The following is a 17,356-nucleotide window of genomic DNA, read 5'->3' on the forward strand; positions in this document are numbered from 1 at the left end:
AGATGTTGCTTTAGAGTGGGGCCACAATGCACCCAGAGGACCCCACCTACCCACCCTCTTCTAGATATTGTACACTGCATGACGGTACCCAATATTAATCCGGACTAGCCCTCCGCACAGCAAATCTCCAGAGTCAAATAATCGGGTTGCAAGCTGTCCCTTTCCACCCCCGGAGGGCCCTGAATTAGGTCAGACGGGATTAAATTTGCTTGGGTTTTTTTTTGTTTTGTTGTTTTTTGTTTTTTTTTTTTTTTGGGGGGGGGGGGTGTTTCGTGCTGGTTACACGCACAGCAGTCAGCCTCGGAGGAGGCGGGGAGGGAGGCGGGGAGCGGCGGTAGCTTTAGCCGATGGCAGTGGCTGATGCCCGGCGGCGGATGCCAGCGGCAGCCGGGCGATGGCGAGGAGCCGGGCGGCTTACGAGTACACGGAGGCGGAGGACAAGAGCATGCGGCTGGGTTTCCTCCTCATCGCCGCCGGCTTGCTTTCCCTCTTGGGTTTGGGTTGTTGCTGGCTTCGCCCGGCGCTGCAGGAGCGGGGCGGCGGCGGCTCCGCCAACTGCACGGTGCTGGCGGTGCGGCAGCTGGGGGAGCGCTTCGCCTGCACCTTCTCCTGCGGGGCCGCCTGCCGCGGCACCGCCCGCTACCCCTGCCTCCAGGTGCTGGTCCGCACCTCCCGCTCCTCCGCACCCGCCCTGCTCCACGAGGACGAGCGGCAGCTGCGCACCAACCCCAAGGTGAGACCCGCGAACGCCCTCCTCTCCCGAAATGCCATCGGTGGTCCCGTCGCGGCCGTCGGTGCCCTTTCACCGCTCCTGGCGCCCGCCCTCTGTTCGGTGCGGGGATTTCTCTATTTGGAGGTGGGGGGTGGTAAGTGAAGTGGGGGAGCGTCCGTCCGGAATGCCGCTCTGCTTGTTGCTCAGCAAAAAGTAGTATATCTCTACAGTGTTTATATACATATAATCTCAGGGGAGGTTTAGTCTCGATACTAGGAAAAGGCTCCCCAGGGAAGTAGTCACAGCACCAAACCTGACAGAGTTCAAGAAGCATTCGCTCTCAAACACACGGTGTGACTCTTGGGGCTGTCCTGTGCAGGGCCAGGAGATGGTCTTGATGATCCCAGTGGGTGCCGTCCAATTCGGGATATTTTGTGATTCTATACAGCATAGTATACCATACTGTATATAATGTATAACATACTCTCTAGTGGATTACACTGTGCTATATACTATACTTAGTACGGTGCATACACACACACGCACGCACTCTCTCTCACACACTCTCACACTTCGCGGCCAGCCCCACTCCGTCCGTCCCGCCCGCGTCCGGAGCGCAGCCCCCGGGCGGCAGCGCAGGGACAGCAGCGGAGGCTCCTCTGCCGTTCCCGGCCCTCCCCGCCGGAGCCCCGGGAGAAACTCCTGCTGCCGGCGGGCAGCTCTGTCTGCTCGGGCAGCGCCCGGTGCCGCTGCCTTGCGCGTCCAGGAGGGTGGGGGACTTCGCAGTGCCGCTCCCCAAAGCGCACGGAGAAATGTTAGTGGAGCAGCTGCTGGTGGGGAGCTGGGGAAGGGGCTGCACCAAAACAAAAGTTTCCCCGTGCTGGTTTGATTCTTAAACTCCTCCATCACCCATATGCAAAAGAGCCAAATGAAGAATTTGTGAAAGTTGCATCTTCCAGCAAACTGGGGAAGTCTGAAGGCAATGCTTGACTTGTGCTTTCTCTTTCTTTAAAGGCAGTTATTCTGCCTTCTCCTTTTTCTTTTTATGCTGGGTAAAGATGGCTTTGACAGCACGCACCTGAGTGGAGGAGATCTTATTAAGTAGTTTGAAGAAGGAAAAAAAAATATGTCAGAATCTTCCTACTTCTGAAAGAACTTGAAATTAGGAGTGTAGTGGCAAGGACATTTCAGCTCTTTGACAGTGATGTGGATGCAACATAGTGCTAAGGGCCACGCTCAGCATGATGCAGGGGTCTGTTTGCAGGGCTGGGAAGCATGCTTTGGTGTCCAGCTGGGATGTGCAGCCTCACATCTCCTCAGTCATACTTGCACTGGTGTGCTCCGTCCCTTGGAAGGCAGATTGAGTTTCACACTCAGGGTTTGAGGGTTGCTTTTCCCCCCTTGGCAGCTTGGAAGTGTGGTCGGGGTAAAAATCAGCAGAGTAAGTAGCAGGATGGTAAATCTGACAGGATTTAGATTAAATTCTTGGCACTGCTCAGAAGTGATGAGTGGTTGAAGCTGCAGGGCTGGATGGAGCCTGATCGTAAGCAGATGAAATGTTGGCCTGTGAGGGAGCTTTGCAAATCTTTTCCTGTGAGTGCTGCTGCCACGCTCCCTGTGCAGAGGTCTGTGGTGGCAGAGGTGTGCTGGGAGTGCCCTAGCTGTCTGAGCTGCAGGACTTCTCTAAACATCTCTCCATTTTCAGGTGGGCAGGGGGGAGTTGGTAAAATGCAGGAGAAAAGTCACCCTTTTGATGTGGGGTAAAGATGACGTGGCTCTGCAGAGGGTGCAGCGTAGCTCTCCCTGAGCACGGCCCTATGGCTCTGTTGTGGCCACCTCCAGCAAGGATGGGAGCTGGGAGATGGAAAGTGGGAGATGGGAGGTGAGCGCTGATTGCCACCAGAATGCCTGAGCTCAGCAGCTCTGGCAGCATCCTCAGGTTCAGCAGCAGCTTTCAAATTGGACCGTGACCGCAATACCTTTCTGAGTAGTCCAAATGTTTTGTTTTGTTTTTACTTCTTGATCTTATTTTCTACTGCCTTTCTGGAAGTGTGTTGGGAAGAGAAGGATTGCACCTGCCCGGGGGCTGAATTGAATTGCAGGGAGGCTCTCTGAGCTTCAGAAGTAATGCCTGTAAATGTCACTCAGAAAACTATTTTTATTTAACAATTAATTTCATGTTAACTCTTAATAAGAAAACAGGGCTGAACAGAAACAGTGTGTGGTACTTTCCTGCTTTTACAAATACAATCTGTTTTCTTTATCTTCCACCTTGTGTCTCTAGGTGTGGGCTGTTTACCCTGGAATATTGATTGCTGAGGATTAAATCTGATTTACCAGATGTGACCAAGCAGAAAGGATGCATTTTTTGATGTAACTGTAGTCTTTGGTAGTAATTGAATTTATCGCAGTGGAAAACTGTGTAGAAAAAATGTGCTCTAATTATTTTCCCTACTTTAAGAAGCTTATGTAAAACAAATACAAAATAAGAAGAAAAGTCAGGTCTCATCAGGAAAACATACCTTTGTAAGGGACTGAAGTCTGAATCTGCTTATTTGGTTTTCCCTTTTTTCCCTAGTTCAATGTCTGTAGAGACAAACAGTTATACTCTCCTTTAATTTTTGATTTAAAGTCTCGCTGTCTTTGAAAGCTTTCAGGATTTTATGCTGAGGTACATTAGATAGAGCACAGAGTAAGAATCTGCTGGATTTAATGCTCGGGATCCCGTCTATATTTATGAACAAACAGAGAGCTGTTTAACCCCTCCTGTTCCCATCACATTTTTGCACTATGCTTGCTTGTGTTCATGCACATAGACATACATACAACATGTTAATCAGTTCCAACTACCTAGAAGGGAAAAAGAAGACCAATTTTGTTTTGAACATTTTTAAAACTTTACTTTCTGCTTAGGTGCTTCTCTTTGTAGGGTAGCAATTTTTCCCTGTAAATCAATAGTGTAGAAAAGCATAGTTCAGGCTTCTTACAACACACAACAATAATAAATCAGTTGGCAGCTTCACTCCACCCAAAAATCCCAAGTGTATTTGATTAAAAATCTTCTACTTTCTGTAGTAGAGCAGGCTGACACATAAACGTATCACAGATATGAATGTCTGTTCCAGTGAGGAAAAATATTTTTCTAGATGCTGGAAAAATAATTTCTTTTTCTTCTCTTGCTTTCTAAGATAATCACATCGTTGTACAGCCCAGGATTCATTTTAGCTCTTAAAAGATTATATAGCTGGGTCAGAGATAATCCAGGCATGTATATATAAAGCACGAAACACGATTACATTTGTGTTCAGTCTGAGTGATCTGTGGATTTCTTTTTTTTTTTTTTTTTTTTTTTTTTTTTTGATTGCTGTCTCAGAGGAAGAAATTTATTGGAGTGACTGAGTGACTGTAGCCTTTCTTCAGCTGCCTTGATAGCAATAATAATCTCTGAGATAAGGCTTAAGCAAGATTAATTCCAAAGTCAATTTGTCACTATTACTCTCTGGCCATCGAGTATGCAGGGGCCAGGCCACAGCTCTGCCTGGGAAAATGGCAAGGGAGTATGTCAGCTGCTAAAAACATCTGCTTTCTGGTTTTTTAGACATTTCCCTTTCTATATCTGCAGTTAAGTGTAAGGTTGGAAGAAGTTGCCCCCTGCTCTGCCAAAGAAACTTTTAGGGGAGTGACTGGTAAGACAAGAAGAAGAAGAAGAAGGTAACCCAGTAGTGTATGGAGACACACACACAAAGTTAGGAGAAGCTCATCTATTGCTTGGTGCAGTGGGTTGACCCTGGTTGGATTTCAGGTCCCCACCCAAGCTGTGTATCACTCTTCAGGTGGACAGGAGAGAGAAAATATAATGAAAGGCTTGTGGGTTGAGATAAGGACAGGGAGGCACCACTTACCCTTTATCATCGTGGCAAAAATGGACTTGACTCGGGGAAATTAATCTGTTTTATTGCCAATTAAATCAGAGAAGGGTACTGCATAAATAAAATAAAATCTAAAAATGCCTTTCCCCTACTCATCTTTTTTTCCTGAGCTTCACTCCTAATTTTCTTCACCTCCTCCTTCCCACCAGCACAGAGGCACAGGTAATGTGGGCTGTGGTCAGTTCATCACACATTTGCACTCCTTCCTCTTCACACTCTTTCCCTGCTCTAGTGTGAGGTCTCTCCCACAGGAGACAGTCCTCCATTACCTTCTCCAGTGTGGGTCCCACAGGCAGTATTTCTTTATGAAGTGCTCCAGCATGGATTCCCCACAGGGTCACAAGTCCTGCCAGAAAACCTGCTCCAGCATGGGCTCCTCTCTCCACAGGATCACAGGTTCTGCCAGGACCCTGCTCCCATTTGGGCTTCCCTCAAAATGACAACTTCCTTTGGGCATCCCTTTGCTGTGGTTTGGGGTCCACCATGGGCTGCAGGTGGATCTCTACTCCAGCAGGTGTTGTAGGGCTTGCCCCACCAAACAAATGGTACATGCTCTGTCCCATAGCTCACCAGGAGCCAGAATGATGGTCTTCCACATGTCACTTGGAAAGCGAGTTTGAAATCTTGCTCCTGAATTACTTTGGTTTGTCTTCTGTTGGGCTAAATTGCTTCTACTTTGGGCTGGGATGTCTCTTCACATTTGAAAATTTCTTGGACTTGTAGTCTATCAAGTTTGTCTTTTTATTAAAAATGTGACTGAATTAGGCAAACATTGATCTTTGAAAAGCATGAAATTCAACCTGGAACTTAAACCACTGTCAAGAGCTCATGCATCTGTTCTTTCTCTGTGATATGGAAGAATATCTGCCCTCATGAAGTGTTCAGAAGCACCAGGAATCTTCCCAGGCATCTGCAGGGACACTAAAGTGGGAGCATCCAGCAGCAAACACAGATACAAATCCTATAAAACCTTGGTGTAAAGATTATTACATTAACTCACATTTTTACTGGTGTCCTAGTTTGCTTTCAGTTGGCATTTGTTTATGTTTTGATGCCAGTATTTTATGCCATGTCTTGTAAGGGAGGACTACAGATTTAATGTTTCAGGAACTGCCTATTGCCAAAGTGGAAGTTATTTCACATGCATCCATCAGCTCACAGCAGCAAAGTTTGTGAGGATATGATTCCCTTTTATCTGCCTGCTGAATCTGTTTAGGAGGGTGATAGAGCTGATCAAGCAGACTGCCCTAGAAGTGTTCTTGGGAGGCTGAGTAAAGAGAGATCCACCCCCTACGTGGGTCAGAAAGGGACAAAAAGCACCTTGGGTTGGTGGGGACTGTGCTGGCATCCTGGGCTGGCAAACAAGCTCCGGTGTTTGTGCAGCAGCTGATAATGCTCACACTGGGGTGGCATCTTGGGTGTTTTCTGTGGCTCAAGGCCTTTGTCACATGGAGTTGATGTTTCAGGGTGGCCCTTGGGATTCATATTGGGACAGGGACCATTCCTCTCTCCAAGACTGTTCATCCTCAACAGGCAGAAGCAGTGAGGCCACATCAATTTATGGCAAGACCCCAGGTGTCTTCTTTGTGTTTTCCACATGAAGATAAAGAGGTAGAAATGTATCCAGCATGCTTTCTGTCAGCTGGGAAAATGTGTGCAGAGAATGGTGTGAAGTTTGAGTTATGGAAAGCATTTGCTGTTGTGCCCAGCTTTCAGAGGTCCCTCCTATAGATACTGGCAATAGTCCCATGTACTCTTGCTTTGGCACAGGAAAATACAGAAGTGCTGCCCAGAGAAACTGTCTGTGGGCCCCTTTACATCTTCCAAACCAAGAAAAATCCCTGTCCTGAAAAACTCAATTTTTAATATCTTCATATTGAGCTAACAGCATGGGGACTGATGGGAAAAAATGTGAAGCACTCTGTGATGAAATGTCCTGGGAGACTGCTAAAGCTTGATATTTGTCTGTTCAGATGGACATCTCTTGGGAAAAGAGACCTCTCTGGTTGTTTCTAAGCCTGAAACTCAGGATGGGGCTAATCGACAATTCACCAGCTTATGAACTTTGTGAAGGATTCAAGTACTATTTTGTGGGGGTGGAAGGTCTCTGAAGGATCCAGAGAAAGTTTAACCAGGACTGGTAGGGCAGTTGCACTTTCATAGCAGAGGACAGCAGCAGGGTCAGCCAGGAAGAGGAAACATTTCAGAGGATAGAGGAAATATGTATACTGGAGCCAGGAACACAGGAATAGGAATTTTGAGATAGCTGGGTGTGTTTAGGCAAAATAATGTCTATTGGTACTTAGCTGGCCTGTCTAGTTATTAATTTTGAGTGTTGGCTAAATAGTGGCTGGTTTGGGAGCTCTTTCTAGAGCCCCTAAAAGCTGGGGGCTACCTGCAGGCTGGGGGCTTGGGAAGAGCAGTGTGGTGATTACAGTCAGATGTAGGCAGTGAGTGCACAGCTCGTGGGATATGGTGCCATTTCCAAAGCAGGAAATGTTCCATAAAGGAAAACATCAGAGTGGAGGATGTTGGAAGGGCTGGACCCCAGGCCAAGCAGGCAGGAGGGGACCAGCTGGGAAGGTGCAGCACATTGGTGCTATCAGGGGGTCAGAGCAGAGCCAGCAGTGCTCTCAGGTGTCTTCATGCCAAATTTGCTGACTCTGCCCAGCTGCTGCACAAATGTGTTTATGCACTGTGAGTGTGGAGGAAAACAGGGGGTGTTTGATGCTTCCAAAGTGGACAACCAAACCAAAAATTCTGCTGACCAAGGAATATTATCTAAGATGGCAACAACAGTATGTGATAAATCCTGCATTCTGGTTTCCGAAGTAGAGTGGTGTTGCCACTCATTTCTGTTCTCCATCATCAGCAGTGGGACAATCCTTGTGTAGGGTCCTGTGAACAGGGAGCTAAAGGGAGCTCTGTGCCATGGCAACACCAGCCAGAAGTCCATGTGAAAATGAAGATCCTTGCATGTGAAAAAGGTAGGTATCAGTTTGGAAGCAGCAAGGAAGATCTTGCAGATACTTTCATTCTGAAGCATGCAAAACACTGGCAGCAATTGCAGGTGCTGACAGAAGTGGTCAGATTTTACATGATCAGGGGAATAAAATCCTGAGATTTCTCCCTTGCCCTTGGAATGGCAAATCTTCAAGCTGTTGTATGGTGAACATGGTCTTGTAGGTCTGTACATCTTAGGTATAGTGTGCAGCTGGGGACAAGGTAAGCCCCTGTGACACCTCAGCAGAAGGAGAGGAAGCACTTTCTAGGCACAGTGAGTCATGGTGATCTTTATTCTCATGTCAGATAGAGTATCGCTCTCCTTGCTGTTACTGCCTTCAGGACACTGTGGAGAAATTAATGTTGTGATCATATGTGAGCCCCCTTTAGGGGCTTCCCACATCCTTCACCTCCTGCTCCTTCATCCTTCCTAAGTAGGCGGCTTTTTAGCTACCTTCCCAGTCACACTTTTTTCTATTTGCAGCTCCCAATTTTAAAGGAATGAAAATTCAGTGAGTGCACTTGGTGTCTGTATGTCCTGCAGGGTGAAAAGCCTCTGTGTTACGGGAGGATCAGCTAAGCTGTGTTACTCAGTGTGGTTCAACAGTTCCTGTCATGATCTCCTGTATGGATGCCTGGTAAAAATGAGAGGGATTGTGCTTGGACACTGAACTCTGATAGTGCTGACACTTGATTCAGTGCACTGTTTGTTGTTTAACTCCCTGTGGCTAGGACTTAAGGGTGGTGTGTCAAAGACTTGGAAACAATCTGTGTGTGTGTGTGTGTGTGTGTGTGAGAGAGAGAGAGAGAGAGACCCAAAGGGGAGCCCCTGAAAGCCCAGTCCCAAGGGCACCAAGCTGGGGGAAGAATTTCCCTTGATCTCTAGGCTTTGAAGCAGATGTCTGAAGGTGAGATCTGCAGGTAGCTCCGCTGCATGCTCAACTCTCCTTGACTTCTGTACAGCAGAAGCAGATGCTGAAACTTTCTACCGAAGCAGTGCTGTGAAACTTTGTCTTCTTTCCTTGTGTTGTGACAGTGGAAGAATACCTTCTTATATCAGTGGATATCAGCCAGATATCCCATCACCTGGGAAAGCTTGCTGGACTCTTTGGATTATTTATTAGCATGATACTTAACAAAACTTGTGATTACGTGCCTCACTGAAAATAGGAAGTTATTAAAATCCAATCCATGCAGCTGGCTAGGAATCTATCAAAATGAAATGGTCATTTTCACATTCATCGTGCCAAATCCTTAAATTCTTTCTGAATGCTGCTATATTTTCCAGTACCCACACAGAATGATTAGCAACTGAAGTGAAGTTCAGCTAATATTTCTTTTCTGTTTCTTTGGAGCTATTGTTTATTATTCTCAGTCCATTTCGGTCACGCTGGTATCATGAGGAAAACACAGAGAAGTGATGCCCTGTGTTCTTGAGCGCAGCAGTAACTCTGTTTTGCAATGTGTCTTGGCAGTGCTCATACATCCCTCCCTGTGCAAGAGACGATCAGGAGAACTCTGAGAATGTCACGTACAAGCAGAAATACTGGAAAGAGAAAGTGGGTTCTCAACCATTTACGTGCTATTTTAACCAGCACTTGAGGTGAGTAATCTCCATTTGGCTAGGCAGGAGTGCTTATGCATCTGCTTAACAGCTGTCCATTGGTTCTGTTTGAAAATGAACATAAATGCATGCATATGTATATACACACAGAGACCCCCTCCAGGGCAATGTGGTTTATCACACAGTCCTCAGTGCAGAACTTTGCAAGGCAACTCTATTGATGAAAAGCTATATGGAAAGGAAAGGAGTATTTTTACCACTTGAAGTAAAAATATAAGACTCTGAGAAAAGTTTTCCTTAAAATATGGAATTTCTTTAGCAAAAAGTATCTTGGCTTTTACCACTCAGATGGCAGATTTCTGGTGTGGATATTAACATTCCTTTCCTCCATAGAAAAGAAACTCTACTGTGCTCATGGAAGAAAAGGGGAGAACAGTAAATAGGACAAACTAACTCAGTAATTGTGTTCATAGAGGATTAATGGATCAGATGTGTGTAATAAACAGCAACAGAACTGCCAGGTTTCATACATGCTTGCAGAGTAGAAAGTTGTAACCTAAAGCATCTCCCCTTCTGTTTCAGTTCTTACTTTTACTGCCAGTGTTGATGTGACTTCATGCATATGAGAGTGACGTGTGGTTTCCTTCCTTCAGTAAACAGAAAGGGGAGGGAGTCCTTTTTCCTGTCTCTTTCTGACGGTGATATGCCAGGAAATAAAAGGTAATGTGGCTGCAGGAGGAGGTTAGGCCTATCCCACACACACTTGAAAGTTAAATAGATGAGGGAATAGCTCATGACTTGCAGGTGCAATTCAGGGCTCAGTGTTGGGAGCGTTGGCACGAGATACTTAAGCTCAGGAAGACAATCAGGAGGAGAATGGATGGCAGGTGGAGAAATGCCTGACTCTCCTGTGGGCATCCTGCTGAGTGCCTTGGGGCCTTCAGGTTTGTCTTAGGCTGCCTGTAATAGTTTTCTCCCTGAAGAGACTGCAGACCCAGCCAGCATGCCCAGGATGAGTTTGTTGTCCCTGGTTAACTCTTTGCAGAGGGACACCACCAAAACTTTGTAGCAATTTTTTTTTCCTTTAGAGAGTAAAGAAACATTGCTTACAGCATGCAGAGATTAAAAGGGTGCTCTGAGTGATGGCATCAGACCTGTCAGGGACCTTCTTGGGAGTCCTCTGGTCCACATGGAGCCAAAGCTTGGATCTGGTAACCAGGAGCCAAGTTATGATTCTGGTTTTCCTGGGCAGGCAGGTGTTGCCTGTTCCTTGTACTCCTGAGAACTGGGACTTGCAGCACCCACTGCCCAAGTGAGCAGGAGAGTCAGAACCATGGGATTGTCTGCAGGAGAAGTCATGGCTAGGATACATCTAAAACTGGTGTGGAAAAGATGATGTGAAAGGTAACTTTTTTAGCCGGTGGAGAGAAATGGGCCTTTTATCTTACCCCAGAGTAAATGCCTGATACAGGTGAGATGCCCAGAGGTGTTTATTTCTCTCCTGTAGAGGAGTGTAGGGTGGTAGGTGTCCAGAGCTATGGGAGCTGATTCTCACATTACATTTTGGTGGAGCAAAGACAAAGCTTTTCTGCATAGGCTGCATGCTGCCTAGCATCTGACATTTATGTAAGCTGGCACTGAGAAATTGTGCAGCACTTAGGAAGGGCTTTTTTCCCTAAAGATGCTGAATCCTACACTGCTAAAGGTTCTTGCCAGCACAGTGGCTGCCTTGAAACACTGCCTTTTGCTGATCATACAACAATTCATACACAGGTTAAGAGAGGCTCGCTGCCAGGGATACTAGAAGATAGCCTAAGCTGAAATGTGTACACCATCTATTTTCTTCTGGAGATAGCAATGAGCTTTGGGAGATAAGTTCTGCTGACTGGGAATGTGCTTGCTTGGGTATACATTTAGAGCAATGATGACTAAGCAGCCTGCAAAGCAGTAAAAAGAAACCATAACAAACTGAGGGAGAAATCTGTTCCCTTCAAAATAGAAGTGTGCATGTTTTCTGACAGTATTTTTTCACTGTGTGTTTAAGCTAACTGTTCTCTGTTAGTCTGTATAAAATGTATAGTAAATAGCTCCTTAGAGAATGTAATATTTGTAATATTAATACTCTCTCTTTTGAAACAGCAGAATAAAATTCTAGATAAATATACAGGCAATGAATGAACATCATCTCCTCTTCATCAAATTTACTCAATCTTCATTGTCAAAACTGTTGCTGCATGCAGAGTGTACTGTTAGGAACAACTTCCTTTCAGTTTGGTGGGTTCAATAGGTTATTTTGAAAAGATTAAAAAAGGGATTCTTACAGTTCAAAGTTATACAAAAGGGATGAGAAGCAGACTTGGCAATTTCAACCATTCTTAGTTACTGTAAATCAAACTGCCTAGCAGAATTAGCTGCCTGACATTTCTCTTAGGGAACCAAAGTACAGCTTATCTTAAGGCTCAGGCTTTACTGAAGAGCAAGGTTTTGCTTTGCCACCGTAGGCACTGGACTTTAGTGTCACACTCTTCTCTGACAAGCTTTGGGACCAGGGGTTCAAGCTGCATGGGGAAGTTGCTTTTCTGGATCTCTGGTGAAGGTGTCTGTCTGTTGGCATGATGATATCCCAGCCTGAAGGAAGCCCAGCACAGCAGAAACCAATCTTCAGTGTTTCAGACTCTAAAATACAGGAAAAATTCAGATGAAGTTCTCAGGCTATTGCCAAAAGTTTGAGAAGGTACTGAGCTCTAGGGCTTTGGTGTTCTGGATCTCACACCCAGCATCCCAGCAGTCTGCAATCATGACCTCATGCAAACAAAGGCCACAAATGCATGCCCTAAAGTGGGAGGCCTGTGGGAACAGGCAGGATGGGAAGATCCTGTCACTTCATTTCTTCATATTCCAGGTGTCATTGACATCCATGACAAGAACAAAAAAGAGAAACTGAGATTGCCATGAGTTGAGACCTCATTGTCTCATGCCATGCAGAGACAGGCAGAGCAACTTGTGTCAAGTCATTTCTTTGTAGTGGCTGATTTATATGGCATTATTGCTTGTTAACTCTGGGTTTGTCCCATACACAAGAACACCCTGTGTTTCCTTTGCTGTGGCACAGCAGATGAGCCAGCCATGCTTTAACCTCCTCTGTGTTTGCTGCAGGGTGCTGTACACAAATTCATCAGAGATTTGAAGAGAAAACCCCATCAAGTGATTAGTGACAACCTGTACGTTGTTGGGGTGCCCTGCAGGGTTCCCACTTATCTCAGAATAATTATGTGTGTAAGTCAAGGGTGCTCAGGTAGTAAGACTGCACATCCATAAAATGTTGGAACATAAATCTTGGTTTGCTCTGTTACTTCACAGTTTTCTAAATTAATTCCATCCACCTGTGGAGCAGTGCTTGGGCCCGAGGTGGAAAGCACTTGGCTGTCAGTAAGACACTGTGCTGCCTCTGCAAGCAGCCATCCAGCTGAGGATCTCTGCATCTTGCAACAATAAGGGAAAAAAAGACTGCTTGTCAGAGTGAAGGGATGTGAATATCTGTGGGGAAAAGCCAGTGTATTGCAAACATCTTTAAATCTGGATTGTTTGAATACAAAAGCATTTGTAAGGTTTCCCTATCCTGCGCCTCCACCTCTGCCAGCTATTGTTGTGCGATGTTAGGTCCACAGTTTGGTTTGTAAGTGATGATGGAAATGTTTATGTGCCTGTAACCTTTTGGTCCTACATGACATTTTGGTAATCCCCGCACTGCAATTCTCCCCACAATGTTCAGTAATTGCTCGGAAGGCTCTGATGGAGCCTGTTTTATCTGGTCTCTGAACTACCTGGCAGAACCTAACAGGGATGTGTTGTATAATGCAACTAATCCAGTTAGCCCTGGAGCTCAAAGCTCCACAAATGTCTAGCCCTGAGCTCAAAGTCCTGCTAAAAATAAGTCCTGGTCTCACCTTTTATCAATGAAAACAAAATTCCTTCCTCCTTGTCTGTTCAGTGAAAGAGAAAGCTGTGTTTTCAGGGTTAAGGCAAAGGCTTCTTCAGGGATTTTTTTTTCAGTTTGTTTGTTGTTTCATCCTGGGACTGCTGCTGGACAGTGGTGGTGCTGCACAGAGGCCATCACTGTTCGCAGCAAAAACCAGCTCTGAATGCCTGAGCATGGCTTGCAATCACTGCAGAGTTTCCCCCTTTTGCCCCACTAGGTCTCTTTCTTGCCTCTGCCGCTGTTTTGCGCATGGATAACTGGTGTTAAGATTTTGGGTGCATCGCCTCAAGAGGCTTTACATTTACTGGAAACCTGAATGGCAGCATTGGTAGAAAGAAGAGACTGCCAATAATCAAGCTTAGGGTAAAGATGCCCAACCCCTCTGCCAGCATCTTTGCACTGAAGTACTATATAAAGTCACAGAGCAAAGATGTGTTTATTAAAGACACTGTACTTACAGGAGCAAAGCAACAAATTTAATTATATTGGCTGATTTTCATAGGGAAAAAAACGTGTTTCTAGGCATTTCTAGGATGTACTTCCTTTGAGTTCAACATTACTGCTTCAGCACCAGGGGAGTGATGCTCTTAGGCTTTCCAGCAAAGACAGGTCTTTACCATAAGAAGTCTTCCCTTGGGGACAGAACACCTTTCCGTTCCTGTTTCCAAGTAAAACAACAAGCCTTCAGACCATGGGAGCAGGCGGGTCACCTTTAAAAACATAGCATGAAAAGTCAAAATTGCTAGCTTTGCCAAGCAAACCTAAAGCAGTTACATTACTGTGTTTCAAGTGCTACAGAATCACAGAACACTCTGAACTGAAAGGCACTCACCAATATCATGGAATCCAGATAAGGACCCTGCACAGCACTGTTCCCAAGAGTCACACCATGTGCCTGAGAACACTTTCCAAATGCTTCTTGAACTCAGACAAGTTTGGTGCTGTGATCACTACTCTGGGAAGCCTGTTCCAGGGCCCAACCACCCTGTGGATGAAGAACATTTTTCTAATATCCAACCTGAACCTCCCCTGACAAAACTTCACGCCATTCCCTTGGGTTCTGTCACTGGGCACCACAGAGAAGAGATCAGTGTCTGCCCCTGCTCTTCCCCTTGTGAGGAAGTGACTGAAATGAGGTCTCCCCTCAATCTTCTCCACACTGAACAAGGTGACCTCAGCCACTACTCATATGGCTTCCCCTCAAGGCCCTTCACCATCCTCATGTCCCTCCTTTGGATGCTCTCCAACAGCTTAACATCTTTCTTACATTGTGGCACCCAAAACTGCACACAGGAATCATGGTGAGGCCACTCCAGTGCACAGGGACTCTTACTGTACTTAAAAGTAGCAGTAATGCCCATCTGAACCCAAACCTCAGCTCAAAACTTACTTAAAGGCTTTGTCTTTGACTCTTTTCCAAAAGGGAAGCTCTTTCAAATTACTAAGTCACAGTCACATCTATAATGACTGTTTGACATCCATTGCTGCTACCTTTGGTATCTATGTTTTTCAAAACATTTAAGATTCAGTCTAAAGGATATCTTACTTTCCCTAATCACACTTTCTTTACTCTAATTGGATCCAATTTTCTAGGTTTTTCCTTGTCCCTTATTTTTGAACTAACATTTGCTTAAAAAAATACTTAAAATTCAATGTCACTAATAACTTCAGAGCTGTGAAGATTGAGTGTTGCCTACTTATGGCCTCCTAGTCAAGTAGCACTCTGTAATTCACAGGTGATGATACAGTAACTGTGAGGGAGCAGGCTTATACCTCTTGTGAAAGGATTTCTCTCCTCAGGTGCACAGATTGGTGAGTTTGCACCCATGAAGTTAATACTGCTTTATTCAATTTATAGTCTCCACATGTGCCTGCTTATGTAGCTAGAGGTTTTTGGTTGTACAGAATTCATACATTCCACTACTGAATACACCTGGGATTCTTTTGATATCTTTGTATGCTGCTGAATTTCAAATTTTATATAGCTGAGCTGCTCATAATCAGAGTTTTATTCTGATCCGTACTACAGAAACAAAGAGATGTATGGTGCTGGCCTTGGGGACTTTCAGGCTGGCACAGTGCAGAGAATGCTCCCCACAGCAATTTTGGGTGAGAGACCCCCAAATGCAAATGCAGGTGTAATTAAATCTGGCATCAGATTTAATTGGCAGTCTGGCTCCAGTAACTCCTTAAGGATGGATAAAACCCTGAAGACTTGCAAGCCATTCAATTTCTCAGTGAAGGAAAAAGAGTTCCTTCTTTTTCCCCTGACAGAGAATTCTTTCTTAGGGCTCCTTTCTGATCAGGACAAAGCTGCCATGGGAGAGACAGCACAGTCATTGAACAGGTCTCTGCTCCCATGTGCCACCATGTTAGGAGACCTTGATTCCCAGGATGTCACTGGATAAGCCTGCTTCTCCAGGATTTTAGGCTGTGAGGTTTGTTGCTCCAGGAAGTGTCAGGTGGCATTGGTGAAGCGACATGCAATGGGAGTGTGCGATGCAAGCGAGGACCAACAGGAGTCAAGACTATAGATATTTTTCTAGTTGGAGAAAGTTCTCTTTCTCTCCTTTGCAGATAGTTTCCCAGCAGACTGCATGTCTTTGGCTGTAGATGGGAAAGCAAGAGCAAAGTGCAAATGCTACAAGACTGATTTAATAGCTATTAAATTGCAAGGGAGAGCAGAAAGAACCAGAGCTGAGGAAAACCTGCCATCACATTTCCCTAACAACATCCCGGACGTGGATGAGGCAGATAGACAGGAGATCTTTCAGACACGTGGCACAGCTAAATTTCCAAATGTCTCAAGATGCTTCCACCTCAGTTCTCCTCCTCTCTCTGTTTCCCTTTGGAAATGCACAAACCTGTCACAGACCCCACCATGACTGTGTATTAGATGTTGCTGCTGGAGGCAAGGAGCTTCAGACCTTCATGGGAGTCTCGCCAAATTGTCCCTGTAGGAGTCTACTCAAGTCTGCTGAGGCACTGCTGTCTGCAGCCCCAAATCACAGCGTATTGCTGAAACAGACACTGCTGGGAAGGAGCTGACTTGGGAGCCTTGGCCACCCCAGGGCAGGCTGTAGTCTTCATGGGGACAGATTTCTTGCAGGCTGCTGCCTGCCACTGCAGCCGGGCTAGCCTGGGCCACCAGCAGTCCAGTGCTGAGCACAGGGACCAGCTCCCTGCCCACATCCAAACCACAGCCAGGGCTTGCTTCATCAGGAGCCTCCATGTAGCCCCATGGACACATCAGTGCTCAAAGCAAAGCTTTAATTACTGTTTAAATATATTTCACAGGGCTTGATAACATTTGAGGTAGATATGTTTAAATGCTGCCTGGTAATATGTTTTTACCAGAGTGGTTTTGCAATCCACAGTCAGTATGATACTGTATCTTTCATGGCTGTTTGCAATGATCACATTCCCTGAAAGATGTAGAGCACCAACACTCTTTTTTCTTTCTTTTTTTTTTTTCTTTTTTAATCCAAATGAAGTTGTTAGCCTGTAAACACTGCAAATGGAAAGCTCTCGTCGTCTGCCATGAGTGATGGTGATAAAAAGGCAAATGCAAGCATTGAATGAAATAGTCCACTTAATTATTTCCTAACCCTTTGGCAAATAAATCACCTTTACTCTTACCATGTTAGATGACTTCCACTTATGAATTGACGATATTATGTCGATTTATATTTTTTCCATATTCTGTTCCTCCTGTCACAGGCCGGATGATGTGATGCTGAAGCGCACCCATGATGAGACTGTTCTCTTGCACTGCTTCCTCTGGCCCGTGGTGACTTTCCTGGTTGGAGTCCTCATCGTGGTCCTGACCATCTGTGCCAAGAGCTTGGCTATCAGAGCAGAGGCAATAAAAAAGAAGAAGCATTTGTGAGTGGCAAGGCTGCTCGTGGGAAAGAAAAACCTGCAAGAGGGTCTCAGGGAGGGCACCTGACACACCTGCAGGTCTGTGGGGCACCCAGCTGCATCTCCTCCCAGGGTCTGATCTGTGGTTGAGTAGCCCTTGTCTCAGGACTGTTCTTGGAAGATTGCCCCATGAAATGCCTGCTAATTGCTTCTTCTGCTATGGCACTAAATAAGTATATTCTACCAAAAAAAAAAGAAAGAAAAAGAAAATCTACACTGCACCAAATATGCTGTGTGCTGTTAGTGCT

General features: G+C 45.6%; 1 protein-coding gene across 1 annotated transcript; it reads left to right on the forward strand.

Moving 5' to 3' along the window:
• Nucleotides 1–296: 296 nt before the first annotated feature.
• On the forward strand, nucleotides 297–17,148 carry KCNMB4 (potassium calcium-activated channel subfamily M regulatory beta subunit 4). Its single transcript, XM_068190202.1, has 3 exons — nucleotides 297–733; nucleotides 9,120–9,247; nucleotides 16,908–17,148. The coding sequence occupies exons 1-3, from the start codon at nucleotides 395–397 to the stop codon at nucleotides 17,074–17,076; spliced, it is 636 nt and encodes a 211-aa protein (XP_068046303.1). The 5' UTR covers nucleotides 297–394; the 3' UTR covers nucleotides 17,077–17,148.
• Nucleotides 17,149–17,356: the final 208 nt, after the last annotated feature.

Source organism: Anomalospiza imberbis, chromosome 5 (genome assembly GCF_031753505.1).
Source record: "Anomalospiza imberbis isolate Cuckoo-Finch-1a 21T00152 chromosome 5, ASM3175350v1, whole genome shotgun sequence".
Classification (NCBI taxonomy): Eukaryota; Metazoa; Chordata; class Aves; order Passeriformes; family Viduidae; genus Anomalospiza; species Anomalospiza imberbis.

What these genes read in the sequence shown, in the direction of transcription:
- KCNMB4 (XM_068190202.1), top strand. Translation starts at nt 395, where the DNA reads ATGGCGAGGAGCCGGGCGGCTTACGAGTACACGGAGGCGGAGGACAAG. An exon ending in AGCTGCGCACCAACCCCAAG is followed by an intron (nt 734 to 9,119) that starts GTGAGACCCGCG and finishes GTGTCTTGGCAG; the next exon opens with TGCTCATACATCCCTCCCTG. An exon ending in TATTTTAACCAGCACTTGAG is followed by an intron (nt 9,248 to 16,907) that starts GTGAGTAATCTC and finishes CTCCTGTCACAG; the next exon opens with GCCGGATGATGTGATGCTGA.